The sequence below is a fragment of the Neolamprologus brichardi genome, chromosome 19 (genome assembly GCF_056152115.1).
Source record: "Neolamprologus brichardi isolate AB-2024 chromosome 19, ASM5615211v1, whole genome shotgun sequence".
Taxonomy (NCBI): Eukaryota; Metazoa; Chordata; class Actinopteri; order Cichliformes; family Cichlidae; genus Neolamprologus; species Neolamprologus brichardi.
The window spans coordinates 11,136,141-11,151,203 of NC_142122.1; the positions used below are offsets into that span (position 1 = coordinate 11,136,141).

Consider the following 15,063-nt stretch of genomic DNA (forward strand, 5'->3'; position numbering starts at 1 on the left):
GAGGCTCGGATTTCAGAGCATCGCTTAGAAACACTATGAAAAATATCCAACAGTCTGTCTTCATGTAAAATAACCAGAAGAGGGGTGGGGCGAGGGGGCGAGGGGGGAGGTCCAGGTGAAGGGTAAATGCTGCACTCATGTGGGGAAAATGAGCAGCGCTTTTTTTCTTCTTCTTTTTCCTCTGGAGTCATATGACAGGACATGCGCATCATTAAGTGTTGCGTTCAGTGCTAACGGAACGCTCACTTCTCTATGAGTCGCAGTTTGATGCACAGTAAGGCCACAAAGAAAATTGATTAGCAAGAAAGAAACACTAATCTTAAGTGGAAGCCAAGTAACTTCACACAAGTTGTATTGTCTCGTGATTTTGTTAAATCAGTATACAGCAGCTGAAAGATAAACACAGAAAAACTACAAAAAGTAGTTTAACAGTTATATTTAAGTCAACTTTTCGTGTAAAGTTGACTACCTGAGAACCAGACTACTTTTTCAGTTTTAGATTGTTAAACCTATAGGGAGAGAAATAATGCATGCCGTGCCTCAAATCGTTCTGGGTGCTACGTGGGATGCAAGGTCCGAGTTTTCATATTTCCGACAGCATTTGAAAGCACCATCGTAACTCTTCGGACAGACAGCGGAACCAGTGAAGGAATTCGGGAGTTGCCAGCGCCAAGTTCACATACCGTCAAGAAGGAGGAGTTTTCAGGTCATCTTTTTTTAAAAAAACAAGGAGGGTTAACTGTAAGTATTTACTCCCTTGGTAAATATCTACCTACACTTTCCTCTCAACAGCTGTTTCAGTGTTAGCGTTAGTTGACAAGAAAGCGGAACTAGCTAACTAGCAGGCCAGCACGTACATTAGCCTGTTTAAGAAATTACCCTCTCGGATTTTACCCTCTTTGCGATAGCTGAGCAACACTGCAAGTTTTCAGACAATGTAAGACAAGTTTAATTCGCTTTGATAAACTGTTTGACATTTGTCTCTTCCTCTTTTGTAACTTTTTCATTGAGTTTAAGAAGTGTTGTTTTGGAAACCTCTCGGCCCCAGTGATGGTGTAATGGGTGTGGGACACTGCCTGAAACTACGGGGGTTTCTTGTCATGCTTTTGGTTTGTTTCTCATTCAGACTAACGTCACCTGTTTATCAAGTGATCCACGTTACGTGGCCACTTGGCAGTTAACCACAGTCAGGTGTGTGGATACACAGCAGGAATCATTAACCACATGTCGTATTTTCCTCAGTCTTCTGTCTTGATAGTAAAAAAAAAACTGCTTTTATCGTTTATAAATAGTGGTTTAGGCTTTGCTTGTCTGGTATGATGTCATAGGTCCCCTTGTTTGTTATTAGTCAACCCTCCTACCCAAAACATGACACACTTTCCTCCTCGGCATAATAAATAGGTTGTCTTTATTCAAGACAGCCTGTCTGGACAAATCGTTGAACAATAGATTCTGTCTGATTGTTTAAAGAAAATAAAACATCAAGAGTGAAATGAGGATATGTGTTCAACGTGATTGGAATAAGACGCCACCTGTGCTCCAATCAAATCTGGAGGAACAGGTTTGGGTAGAAGAACAAGAAACGCATTTCCCTGTGTGGTGTTTGCCACTTGTGTTTGGTCAAGTGAAGAAACTGCAACATGAATCGGTATGTTCTTTAGCCTCGGTTGTATTATTTCCTTTGTTCCTCTGAACTAACATTTTTCTGTTTGTATTAACTGTGGAATGAATTTAAGGGTTGGGTACGTAGTTTGGGGTGCAAATAAACAAAATGTAATATTTAAGTCATATACTTAGTAAATCTAGTCACATATGTGGCTAAACACAGAGAAAATTTGCTATCAGTTTATAAAAAGCTCTGCTTTTGCTATCACATTTCATTCTGTATCGCTGACATGTTCATTTGCTCTCATCATGGCTATCTAAAGAGTGTACGTGTGTAAAGGAGTCCACCTTCATTGTTATAGTTGTAAACTCACATCAGTGTCTTGCCAAGTCCAATAATCGGTCAGAAAAGGCAGTGAAGCCTGAGTGAATAAAGTGCACTCTTGTCCAAAAAACAGAAAAAAGCAGAGTCAACAACATTAAATCCTCTGCACTGTCTGCCAAGTAGACTATCCGTGTTTTGTTTTTTTCTTTTTTTCCTTTCCTTTCCTCCTCAGGATGTTTAGGGGCTGCAGGTTTGAAAGGGAACTTGAAGTTCAGGGGTTATTTGCAAAACAGGAAAATGCCACTTGAATGTTAACAAGGAAAAGCAGATGACAGGAAAATTGAGGAAAAAAAGCAGCAGTGTTTGCATCTAAAAACTCTAGCCTTGGAGTAAATGATTCAGCTTTGTTTTTACAGTTTACTGCTTCTGCCCTTGACAGTACAGTGATAGGAAAACAAGCTTAATTCTTTGGTTATGATGAGCTTTATCTAATGTTGCCTTGTTCACCAAAGCTTGTCTGAGGCCATTACGCCAGTCATTTTTAGCATATCCCATGATACGAGACTGCATGAAGGTCACCTGACAAAGTAATTTTGTTTGGATTGGATTTGTATCTGCTAAACTCCTGCACGAGGTAACATCACTCATTATGTGATCTGAATTATAACTGCACAATTAACACACTTTGTTCCTCTAAATGAATTGTACTGAAATGCACAATACAAGTTGGCAGACAGCTTGTTCCTCATGTATCCTGTTTTTAGATCTCTAATAAACATAAGCATTTTCTTCTGATCTGTTTTCATCTGTCTCGTTTTGACTGAACTATTCATACATTGTTTGAAAACTACAGAGGGCACACTTTCTGGGTTTTAGTTGCTAGACACGGTCAGCTCTTCCTGCTGCTGTTCACAGCTTCTTGATGATACTGCCTCATGCCTAGCCTGCTGTTTTTACAAATTGTGCATGATCATGAAATCTGAATGTTGATCTGAACAGAGCATGCACTGAGCTGGCAAACATGGACTTGTGCATCCTGATGTGATCAGCTCTGGATGTTAATCACATCCAAGATTATCGTAGTAAAACTGCTGTGTGTGTGTCACTTTGTTCTCAGGCATTACCAGTTTTTGGTGACTGAGTAACTGACAATGAAGCTTCTTAAGAATTCAGTGTTTAACACAGAGGAAGCAAAGTTGTTTGATTCACATTACAAGGCACCTTTTTTATGGATATATGACAGGACATGGATTTTATGGATGCTATACTGTTCTAATTAAGTTGATTTAGTGTTTCAGTACATATGCCTACCATAAAGATACTAGTGAGTGCACAGCCTGTTATCTTATAATCACATTCTGTCATTAGTTTCGTGTTAAACCAACCATAGAGAGCATCTGCTGTTATATAATTATTCTAATGTAGCATAACAGTTATGTTTTAGGTATTTATGCACTTCATTTTCGCAGTTCTGTGTTAAAAGTAGCTCTGGTACTGACTTAAGATGTAAAAACTCACTTTTTATTTTGTTATATCAGTTTATGGTATCATGATTTTTCCTTTTCCAATTTTATTTAGTGACGTACACTGCATCTGTTTCATGCAGCGGGAGGTTGATGCATTTTGAAAATTCTGAAGAAAATCACAAGCTCATCACTTAGTTGTAGTCGAATAAGTTAACAACTGTAAATACCACCGTAAACGTCTAAATATTCCTTAAGGACTTTATTTCATGTGCTTTTTATAAACTTTTACTGGTTATTTCACTGAGCTGCAACCTTAAAATGTCTAACAATAACCAGTGATTTAAATTCACTCTTATGTATCGTAGGCAGGCACGATAAGTGTGTTTCCTGCTAGTTGTCACTATCCAGTCTCACGCCTCTGATTTCCATATCATAAGCTCCATATCCAAGTTCCCTCATTGTTGGCATACATGATTCTACTAGCCATCCCACTGCTAAGCTTTACATGCCTTATCACTAAGCCAGCTCTGTGTCCAGACTCGCAACACTCCTTCAGGGGAAGGAAAAGAGCCTGATTTGTTTGGATTTTGCATCTTTTCTTTCCCTCTCCATATGATAGATACAAACAAGGTGAACATTGATTGCGCATTTAAATGCTTAACCTTTTAAATGCGTCCTCTATTTTTAGTAATGTAAAACACTGAGCCGTTTTTGTTTTTGTTTTATGTGGTCTTTCCAAACCATAACACATGGATTCATTTATCCTTATTTTTAAAACATTAATTGTTCTACATTTATGGTTCACTGCTGTAAAAAATTTTGTCAAATTAGATTTGATAACTTTGTAGCGGGTTGTCAATGTTAGGAAACTTTCCACCACAACTTATCACAGTTTTTCTGGTAGATTTAGCCACAAACAAGACGGGAAACAAAGTAGACCGAACATTTAATGAGTTGTAATCTCTATAAGCACACATCTGTAAGCACAATATAAGCAGTATCTGCAAGCAACATCATTTTGATACCTGAAAATATCAGGTTTCCACTTCTCCTATTCAACAGGCTTTGGTTAAAAGGTCGGAAACCATTGGTTTGTTTTGATAATGACTGGTGAACGGGAAGTGTGGCCTTGATATCTTTCATCTGCTATTGTCGATATCGTGGCTGCATCAGAAGCTATGCTATATCAGCTGGTGTCAGTTGTTTTATTGCAGGAAATTCATGTAAAAGAAGCTTATTACATATTATATAAGTTACATATTATATAACCATGTTTGTTTTGTTCTTTAAATTTTGTCAACACTTGCAAAGTTCACATGGCAACTGTGCTCAACTTAAAAAATAAGTTGCAATTTCATGATAATTGATGCACTCTGATGCTATTTAGTGACCTTTGAACTCTGCCCCTCTTGCAGGCCTCAGACTATTGAGCTCAGTAAGGCGGGAGGAGCCTCCAAACAGGACACCAGCAACATGGATGACATGACTGTGGAACAGATGGCGATTAGGGCCAACCAAGTGACTGATGAGGTACTGACTCATAAACAATGCATACTCACACCCATTGTGTCATCATCTGACGAACTGTGAAACTTCCTTAAAGTGAGTTTGTAATATAGAGTTTGTAAATGTACGAATGTCATGCAAGGAAATGGATTATGCTGAAAGGGAGGCACTTCATAAGTTTGTTTATATGCTCTGTATATGAGCTTTTCAGTATAAATTTTCCTAGACGCGTCAATTTAATTTGGCTACAAGGCAAAACACATCTGCTGAATGTATTCCATTTACTTACCAGTATAAAGGACTAGTATATGTATTTGTAGGGTTGGGTAGGGTCAGTGTAGTATAAATGGTAGAAATCTGCCTAGAGGCAAGCCAAATTTATATAAAAATTAAATTAGTAATGAATGAATGTTTACTTGGATTCAAATTTAGCATTTCATTACAGCAGCCAAGAATTCCTAATAATTAGTTGTAAATCACATAATTCTTCAGGAAACTTCCCAATAAATAATTGGGTAATGACTTAGAAATTGTTTATCCCCGGACAGCATTCAATAAGTGATCACAGTTTGAATATAAAAAGGGATTTTCACTGAGTGTTGCTTGATGACAAACCAATGCTAGGCATCCAGATGCCTAGCATTGTAAGTCCGGGCAGCTATTACGTCGCGCATGCAAAACCACAGTTAGGTTGTGTGCAGGAGAAATAACCAGGGTCTGACTGAAGGTTAAAACTATCCACCAGTTAGCACCTATGAAAGTTGTTTTTTAATCCTTAGAAAAGAACATAAGCTATAGCTACAAATTTGGCATCAATACCCGAGAGAGATATTGGTCATCTTATTTTAACTCTGGCAGAAAAGCTCTTGAATATTTTATATAGTATTTATAAGTATAAGCAACAAATCTGAAATATTTAAACCACTAACAATATTCATAGGAAGTGTGCGCATGCATGTGCCTGTGTGTGTGCGCGTGTGTAAAACTTTACGCCTAATTTAACCTGATAGCTCCCTTACCCCTCTGGTTTTGACAGTTTAAATGTTGTCAGCTATATCTTAGTGTTTTATTATCAAGGAGATAATTGTTTAATCAGCACTTCAGGGTATCATATAATCAGCCATCTGAATCAAATGGAAGCAAATTAACCTGCTAGCTGGGTTTGTAGCTGTGCACTTCACCTTCATGTAATTTTTACTGTACTAATTATATGTGGCTTTTGTTTCTTTTTCTCTTTGTGTGCTTTCTGACTTAACCTGCAATCTTCTTTTAATCTTTCTTCTGTCTGCTGCTGCCTGGTTGACGTAGGAGAAAAGAGGAAGGGACAGGGCTTGGGAGGGTCCTTCTGCTAATGCTTACCACTCTGGCTTTGGGTAACCACTCATATCATACCTGAAACACTGTCATGCAGGGACTGGTAATGTGTCAGAGCATCACAGGAATTGGTTATAAGACCGGATTATCTTTAGGAAGCTAAATATGAGGTGTCTTTCTAATATCACGGATGTTTTGCAGTCATAAAAACTAGGTTTCAAGACCCTCGAGGCTGTAAAATTAGTTAAATGTTTGTGATACTTTCTGATAATCCTGACATATTGCAGCCAGTTAATACCCATAAGCAATTTTCTGCTTCTCTGTGTGTAGAATAACAACTGTCATGCATCTCACCTAACTTTACTTTCAATTAAGCCATTCCTAACAAATAACAGAAACACCTCAGGATTTATCTGTTTCTCAAAGAATTGTCGCAGCACCCCAATCTGGAAAATTTGGCTAAGACAGTGGTTTCAAGCTTAATTAGCCAAGTTCAAGGATTTTGGGAGACATAATGTAATGTTTATCCACCCAAGTGATGTTCTGGCTAAGCCAACAGAAACCTGGCTGAGCTCATCATATCCCTCTCGCCAATTCTGTGTTTGTCTGTTTCTCAGCTCACTGATTAATGTATTCAGAGCAAACATAACACAGAGAGAATAAGGAATCTGGTCCTTGCGCTCTCGTTAGCAGTTCATTAGTGATGGTAACAATGAAGTCGCATATGTGCTTCAGTCCTCCACTCCTCTGGATGCTCTTCACTGCGTTTACTATTAATAGAGAAACAAAAGCTGTAACTCACCTGAACCGACTGCATTCCAGTTCACCGCCGTCACTTTTTGTGTCTGTGGGTGTATTTGTATTGTTGTCCACGCTGTCTTTAGAAATCTTTAGCTTTTTTTGTAAGCGTTATCCATCCCACCAGATGAAGGACAATTAACACATATATATATTGGGTGTGCACATTAGAAAAGTGATGTTAGCATACCATGTCAGGATGCTCAAACATTTTAATTAACAACAAAGTCAGAAATACAGCACATCCTCACAACTGATTGACTGGAACAAGGAATGAGTTGGTTTTTCTTCAAGAATTAAAAAAAAAAAAAAAAAAAAAAGCCATTAGTTCAGAGTTGTCAGATTTAATTTTGTGTTGAAGGAGTCTGAGTGAATCAGTGTTCACTATCAGCTCTATTGCTGTTGGTGCATACACTTCTCCCCCAATGACTGCAGGGTGCTGAGGCGCTTACATCTGAGCAGTGCTCTTAGAGTACAGGGAAATTAAATCAGACAGTATACCATATTAACCTACAGCTCCATACTCTTAAATGTGGTTTTATAAATTTGCTGGTATCTACTTTCATTTATCTGTGAATATCAGATGTGTAGCATCTTCCCTGTTTTGCTTATCACTTGCATCTTTCCACTTTCCTGATTCTCTCTCTCTCGTTCTCGCTCTCTCTCGCACAATAATCAGTGTATCTGTTTACATTAGCAGTTAAGCAATCCAAGTTTTAAAACTATGTATACTTAAGTTCACAGAACACTGCCCTGTTAGCTGCCTCTTATTTGTAGCATAGGATTGCACACTAATTGAGCCAGATAAAGCGTTGCAGCATAAGAAGTCTTAGGTGTAACTACAGTTACTACTTGAGTTTTTTCAGTCTGTTTACAGATTACTTTTAACTAGAACCTCAAATTCTCGTTACACTCTAATGCCTTCTGTTTGTCTTTTGCTTTACAGTCACTTGAAAGCACACGGAGGATGCTACAGATGGCAGAAGAGGTGAGACTATTGATTTTGCTCTTGCCAATAAACCACTGTGATATATTCAGTGGAGTCTTGCTGTAGCAGCCAGACAAGGTTTTTTTTTTTTTTCTTCGTTTTTGGTTTTTTGTCGTAGGCCATTACCTGAGGTGGGATCAAGAACTGTGGATTGATTAAGCATCCAGATTTATAATTTTGTTAGTATTTAAATGCCCAAACCCTGATTGGGGATACCTAGACTGTGCTGTTGTTTTAGCAAAGCATCTGCTACTACCTGTCAGTTTTTTGGCTGAAACCAGACATGTTGGTCCTTGTTCTGCTCTCTGAGAGAGGCTGTGTGAGCTGGAGGGTTTGTGTGCTTGAGCTGTAGACCAGAACAAGGACGCTCAGGATAAAATGGCCACTTCCCTTTTATCCTAATTCTGAAATCTAACAAACTCTTGATTATTTTAAATGCATAAATTAATTTGTAGACATTTGACTTTTTAACTCTTGTTTTTCAGAGCAAACAAACAGGCGTCAACACAGTGGTGATGTTGGACCAACAAGGAGGTAGATGATGTTTTTTTTCTGTTAAATATTATTTGTGGTATTATCAAGACAGTTACTGGATGCTAATGATTAAGTGTAAGGAATTGCTGAGTCATTTGTTGATTTAAAAAAAAAAAAAAAAATACATGGTGCTCAAAATCAGCCAAATAGCATAGGTTTTAATGACAGTTTTTAACATTTTTTGTCCCTCTAATTTTGATGATTTAAGAGTACAGATTTCCTGATTAAAAAATTTTTTATTTATTTTTTTTGCGCCAAAGGAAGTCAAGATTGTACAAAAAGTTTTCTGGTATTTAATCAAAACAATAAATTGCAAGAAAAGAATGTGTAAAGATGCTTGAGAATGTTATGCCAGTTTAAATATTTACTTTCTAAACTTGAGATGAATTAATTTGCACCAACAACAGTGGCTGCAGTGTTGTGTTAAGTTGGGGGGGTTTACACATCTGAATTTGCAGCATCCAGGCAAATATATTCATTGTCGTACTGAAATTCACCATTCATAAAAATTGGCCATTGTTATACTTTTTATTTGAGTAAGATTTGCTTTAACTTTCGAGTGCTGTTGCAGGTTTATGTTCCATGCTAAACAGTTGTGTATTTGTATTTATTTATTGCACTAACTGCAGTATTTTTATAATATGCCTCTTTTCTGCTGCAGTGGCCCAGTTATTGACCCAGTTTGAAAATTCCCCCAGGGATCATTTAGTATAATTAAATCTATTCTAAAAATGAATAAATCAAGGTGATATTTAAAACATAATTTACAACCGTTTTCTAGTGCATAGCAAGCAGAGTTTGACATGGTGTGCTGTGCCTGTCTGTTTTAGAACAGCTGAGCCGTGTGGAGCGAGGCATGGACCAGATCAACCAGGACATGAGACAGGCTGAGAAAAACCTTACCGACCTCTCCAAGTGCTGTGGCATCTGTGTCTGCCCCTGTGATAGGTATAGTGCATACTTGGAGCTGCCGAGAGATCTAAATCACTGACTTTTGGATCCATAACACCCTTTTTTTTGTGCTGTGCTGGCTTGTATGTTCATTGTGTGTACGTGACTGTTTTTATGGGGGTTCACAATGATACAAAGCAAACACACAAGCAGTCTGTGTAAAACTGTGAAAACTGCATTTTACAGTACAACCAGTTTTATTTTGGTGTTGTACAAAAGTAAAAATTGCACTAATTTCTTCTATGTATGTTAAGTGACAATTGAATTACTTTGCTACTGTTTGCATTGGCATAAAACCTTTCAGTTTTGCTCCTTAATACAAAAGCTGGACTTTGTTGCAGAATATTTGGTTGAATTTTTAAAAATTCAAAGCAAGGTTGGGATTTTGTTTTGTTTTTGTTTTTTTTTTAGAATGAGAGGGCAGCAGCTGTGTCCCAAGCAGCATTTCTCCCGAGAATCTAGAGAGTATTCTAAGTATTAATCCTTCAAAGGATACTAAACATTCACGTTTACGCTCTGGACAGTCCTGTCTAGAGCGTAAACGTATGTAATGTGAACTTTATACAGCAAGTTGTGAACATGGGCTTTATTCGTTTACACTTTCAAGGAAAATGTATGTTTTAGCTCTGTGACCCTCTTGCTTACAACTCTTAAAATATTGAATATTATTTGCTTAAAGATCTCCACAATATCAGTGGTCAGTCAGGAACATTTCTCACGAATACATGATTGGCTGCTGTGGCTCACAATGTTTGTGTGTGTGACATAAGGAGAAAAAAAAACTCTCTGCTTGGCAAATGTACATTTCGTGGTGAGAAGATTGCTGATTAAATTTGTGAGGATTACCAATCAAATATGGACAGATAGGAAATGTGATGGTGTTCCAGCCAACTTCTTAATGTGAGCCGCATACTCATCTGGGCTAAATGCACTTAAAATCCTCCATGCAGCGATGATTTTGGAGTGTCACTTTTTGTGCACATTGAGATGCTGTGATGGTTTTAACATGGCAAAAAAAATCTTCCCAAAATGCTTTCACTTTGGAGAAGAAGATTCTTTGATTATCAAGATATAAGGTAGGGAATCTTTTGAGTTTCATGGCTATTACTGAACATCTGTAATTGTTGCAGTGACTGAACTTAAGTACTTCTGCATTTGTTTGTGCATTCTGACACGCTGGGGATTTTTTTTTTTGCTCCAGAGTGTCATCAATCGAGAATGACTCACGGTATAAGCGTACCTGGGGTACTGGAGGAACTGAAGGTGAAAATGATGCAGATGGCTCAAAAGTGGTCTCAATGCAGCCTTCAGGCGTCCGCAATGGCCAGGCTGTCCAGGTTAATGCTGCGGGACCATCAGGCCCATACATCCAGAGGTACTGTCCTGGTTTTTTTACATTGCTAAAACTCTTGAACTTTTTGGTGTTGCCAAAACTATTGCAGTCACTTTAACAGAACATATGTATACTTTGCATATGTATAACAGAATAACCAATGATGCACGTGAAGATGAAATGGAGGAGAATTTGGAGGCAGTCGGCAGCATCATTGGCAACTTGAAAAACCTTGCTGTGGACATGGGAAGTGAGATAGACAAGCAGAACAAACAGATTGACCGCATCAACGACAAGGTAAAAATGGTTTAAAATCACATGAACCTCTAGTAAATGTAAAAAGGGGTCCAAGTAAATTTGCTTTACTGATCCATAAAACACTTAGTTGCTGGTTGTTGTTTTTTTGTTTGTTTTTCTACCCTCCCCCCTTAATCAATTGAATTGTATGTAGTTGATGCTCATGTCTGCGTCGACTCATTGCTCCATATGATGGGGTGTTACCCCCTCATGTATATCTGATTTTTGTAAAAACATTCACAAACATGCATATGTTCTTACAGAGGAAGAGAATGGAAACTTACTCATAAAAATTTACAATTAATAATAAATTGCTACTTGGGGAAGGAAAAACAGCTGTATAACTGCCCCTTTCCACCTGTCTGTGTCTTTAGGCGGACATGAACAAGCTGCGCATTGATGAAGCAAACCAGAGGGCCAACAAGCTCATCAAATAGACGAGAAATCCCGCTTCTGCTAGTTTCATCAACCTTGAGCCTCTCTCGCCACACACACACACACTGAATATTTGTGCGCATCTGCAAACATACTTTGCAAGTAAAAAGAAATTCTCTCATGAAGAAGTTTTGCCAGTAGTAGTTGTAAGTAGAGTGAAGACAACTTCTTAGACTGTCCACCACTATTCACACCCTTTTACACACACGCCTAGTCATGCTGGACTGTGAGAAACGGTGTGAGATACTTCAGTAAGTGGCTGACTGCCTATCACTGCTGTTTGATACCAAACTACATACATGTAACCTTCACAGGGAGGGAAGCGGCACATTTGCTGCTTTCCGTTTTGTTTTTTGTTTTGTTTTTTTTCTTTCTCATCTAAGAATAATGAGCTGTTTTGTCGATGTATGTACAGCCTCATGTAGTTTAAAAGGAAACATCAACTCTGGTCTGAAATGCATCTTACTCAAATCCTTATACATACACCTTATCATTGTGTAATTAGGTTTATTGTATCATGTGTAATGCTTTGATATTATTTGCTTATTTAATTACTCATGAAGCAGAAATGACTTGCGAATAAAGTTCTCTTTAACACTTTGTTCCCATGCCATTTATGCCTGTTCATATAAAAGGGCTATTTAAAAAAATAAAATAAAAATCTAATGTTGTACCTGAATGAAAGAATTTTGATGTTGTTACTACTTAAAATTTCTGATAGATGGGGAGTTAAGGTCATTGTAATTACTTGCTACAAAGAGATGACCTGTGGTTAGAAACATTGTATAGCAATCACTCGTCCTCCTTATGAGAAGGAAGGTCTGCAAGGATCATGAGGTCTGTTTATCATTACCTGTCCTGAAGCGTTTAGTTTACTTCACAGTAACACTGAACTTGGGAAATGTAACAGTAGGTGAACTGCTCTCTTCCATGTTCACTGTTTCTTCACTTTGATCAGTGTTGATGTAAATTCTGTTTAATTGCCTCTAGTCATCCTGTTAATCTAATTTCTTAACTTTGTTTCCTCTTAATGGGTAATGGAGATTAGTAGCTTACAAGAGGAGACATAACAACCTGTGCAGGGCAATTTGATAATTGTGCAACTGTTCAGTTCTGAACCACAGATGATGATTGTTTAACCTGATGTGAGGTCTCTTTATGTGCTAGGTTCAGGCCAGTTGGTTACTAAAATCTTGGCATTTTAAAAACGATAACCTAGAGAAATGAGTCCAGAAAACATTTTGATTTTTAAAAAGTGGGGAAATCTGTAGGAACCCAATCAATCTTATACACGATGTACGGTTGTGTTGTAACAGCCGCTGCATCGTAAAAGGCTCCTCTTACATGTGTAAATAGTCTTTACAGCACAGCTATGGTACAATATCATCTGACGATGGAAAGGAGAATTTAAATTTGTTTTGTCGAAGCTGTAGCCAGGCTGAGAAATCGTCGCTGGCAGCAAAAATGCAAAAAGTATACATGTAAGTGAAAGTTGTTAAAGGGGTAAACACAGAGGCACAATAAGTCCTGGTGGGTTGTATTAAGGCTCGCTGAAGAAAATTGGCCATTGATAAAGGGATACAGTGTGGCCAAACTATCTCTCATATGAATCTTCTTGCTTATTTGTTTTGAAGAAAAATGCTAATTTGTATGCTGTGCTGCAGGCATATACCTACTCAGTTTGTAAGGATTGAAATGAACTGTTTTCAGGGCTTTGTATTGCTATAAGTGATCATCCTCAGCCTGTTACGTATGAGCTCGGATCTAATTAGTCTATTCTAAAGCTGCCTTGCTGTCTGGAAGCTGTTTATTCATTGTTTCACCCACAGCCACTGGAATGTAAATACAACAGTTTTGTGTATTTTAAATATGTTCATATGGAGCTCATCTTATCTGAAATTAGCTCGGTGAGCGGATGACTGCTCAAAGTGAAAATGCCTTGTTTCACGCTTGCCACTGTTGAATTGTTTATACTCAATAAATCTATTCTGAAATTCAATTGAATGCACTTTTTTTTTTTTTGATGTAGTGACAATAATTAAAGACTGCATTCGTTTGAAAAAAACAAAACAAAACAAGCTTGTGTATTATCATAATTTTAATTTAACTTTATTTCAAAATGTTTTTGTTTGTTTTTTGTCGTTTTCTTTTTGTAGGGTCAACATTTTTGGATATTTTACATACCTGGAAAGTACAAAATGCAATTTTAAAAACCACTAAACAGAAAAGGCAGGTAGGGAAGGTGTGAAGGAATAACAGTGTGGATGAAGGTGACAAAGTCGAAGTGTCAATCTGTAGATATATCGACCAACAAAAAGCATAGTGAATCTGTGGGATGCAAGTCTCAAAACATTTTGAGGTGCTAAAAAATTTGAGTAGCATGGTCACGATGTTCTGCTGGCACAAGGCGCACAGAAGCTTCTGTAGTTTGTGTTCATACAGCCACAAGAAGATCATGGCTTAACAATTGCTTTAATCTGTAGACAGAGATGCTACCAAGTTTCCTAGAAAACACTCGAGCTGAACATTTATCCTCCTAGATTTGACTTCCATCGCTTCAGTGAGGTCACTTGAGTTGGATCATAATTCGGGGACAAGGCAAAACGGCAGTGAGACTGACAGAGTCCCCATCCTGGCATCAAAGTATAAATGCAGATCCATGAACTGTACATACTTTTAATTAAAATGCTGATTTCTGTAATGGCTTTATTGTTGGAAATTCCCATATGAACTTATTTCCACTCCTTACATTCATATTAAAAACACATTCCTTCAGCTCCGTACGGCTACTGTACGATCCTCTCCTTGGTTGGGGAGCATGCCTGGTCCTGTTGTGTGGTGTGGAAAAGCAGGAAAGGCTCATGCAACCCTTTGCTTTTCTAGACTTTGGCTAGTTCTATAAAACTTCAAATAATGATGCAGGCTCTTGTAAACTGCTCTTGTGAATAACAGCACCTGATTTAAATTCTAGTTCATTCTGATGCTAACATTTTGTCGTCTTTTAGCATTTCTATTTGTGTAATAAATAAAATCCAACTTGCAAGACTAGAGGGGTGTTTCATAAAGCAAGGACTGCTGGGCATGAACACATAACGGGGGTTCTGGGGCAAATACAGTACATGTAAAAAGCCCCTAACCTCCCATCATGTTGTGCTGCTGCATGGTCTTTTATTTTCATAGTTGTTTTGCACCTCTGTGTAGTCATTTACCCCCTGTACTTTGTCTTTGATCGTGACCCATTTGTCAGATTAAATACTTGGCTTGTGCTTTTGTCTTCTTGACCCATATTTTTTATTTAGCCTTATTTGGGTCAGCATGTTTCTGTAATTAAAAAGTACACACCTGAAGGCATTTATCCAGTATCATGTTTTCACAAACCAAGTAGTAAAATTCAAAGATGGAGAAGTTCTGATTTCTAAAAAAAAAAAAACACTTGCTTTTTATATTTCGTTACAATAAAACTTCAACTGCACTTGAAGTTTTAGCTTTAACTGCACAAAGAAAAACTACT

General features: G+C 37.8%; 1 protein-coding gene across 3 annotated transcripts; it reads left to right on the forward strand.

The window, feature by feature from the left end:
• The first annotated feature begins 608 nt into the window (after positions 1-608).
• Positions 609-13,551, forward strand: LOC102780760 (synaptosomal-associated protein 23-like). Of its 3 annotated transcripts, none has more exons than XM_006810109.3 (8): positions 609-741; positions 4,812-4,926; positions 7,961-8,002; positions 8,488-8,536; positions 9,367-9,484; positions 10,689-10,862; positions 10,973-11,117; positions 11,492-13,551. In XM_006810109.3, the coding sequence occupies exons 2-8, from the start codon at positions 4,870-4,872 to the stop codon at positions 11,552-11,554; spliced, it is 648 nt and encodes a 215-aa protein (XP_006810172.1). In that variant the 5' UTR covers positions 609-741; positions 4,812-4,869; the 3' UTR covers positions 11,555-13,551. The 3 variants fall into 3 exon arrangements, with proteins under 3 accessions (XP_006810172.1, XP_006810171.1, XP_006810170.1); XM_006810108.3 differs by lacking the exon at positions 609-741 and adding an exon at positions 757-937; XM_006810107.3 differs by lacking the exon at positions 609-741 and adding an exon at positions 1,502-1,648.
• Positions 13,552-15,063: the final 1,512 nt, after the last annotated feature.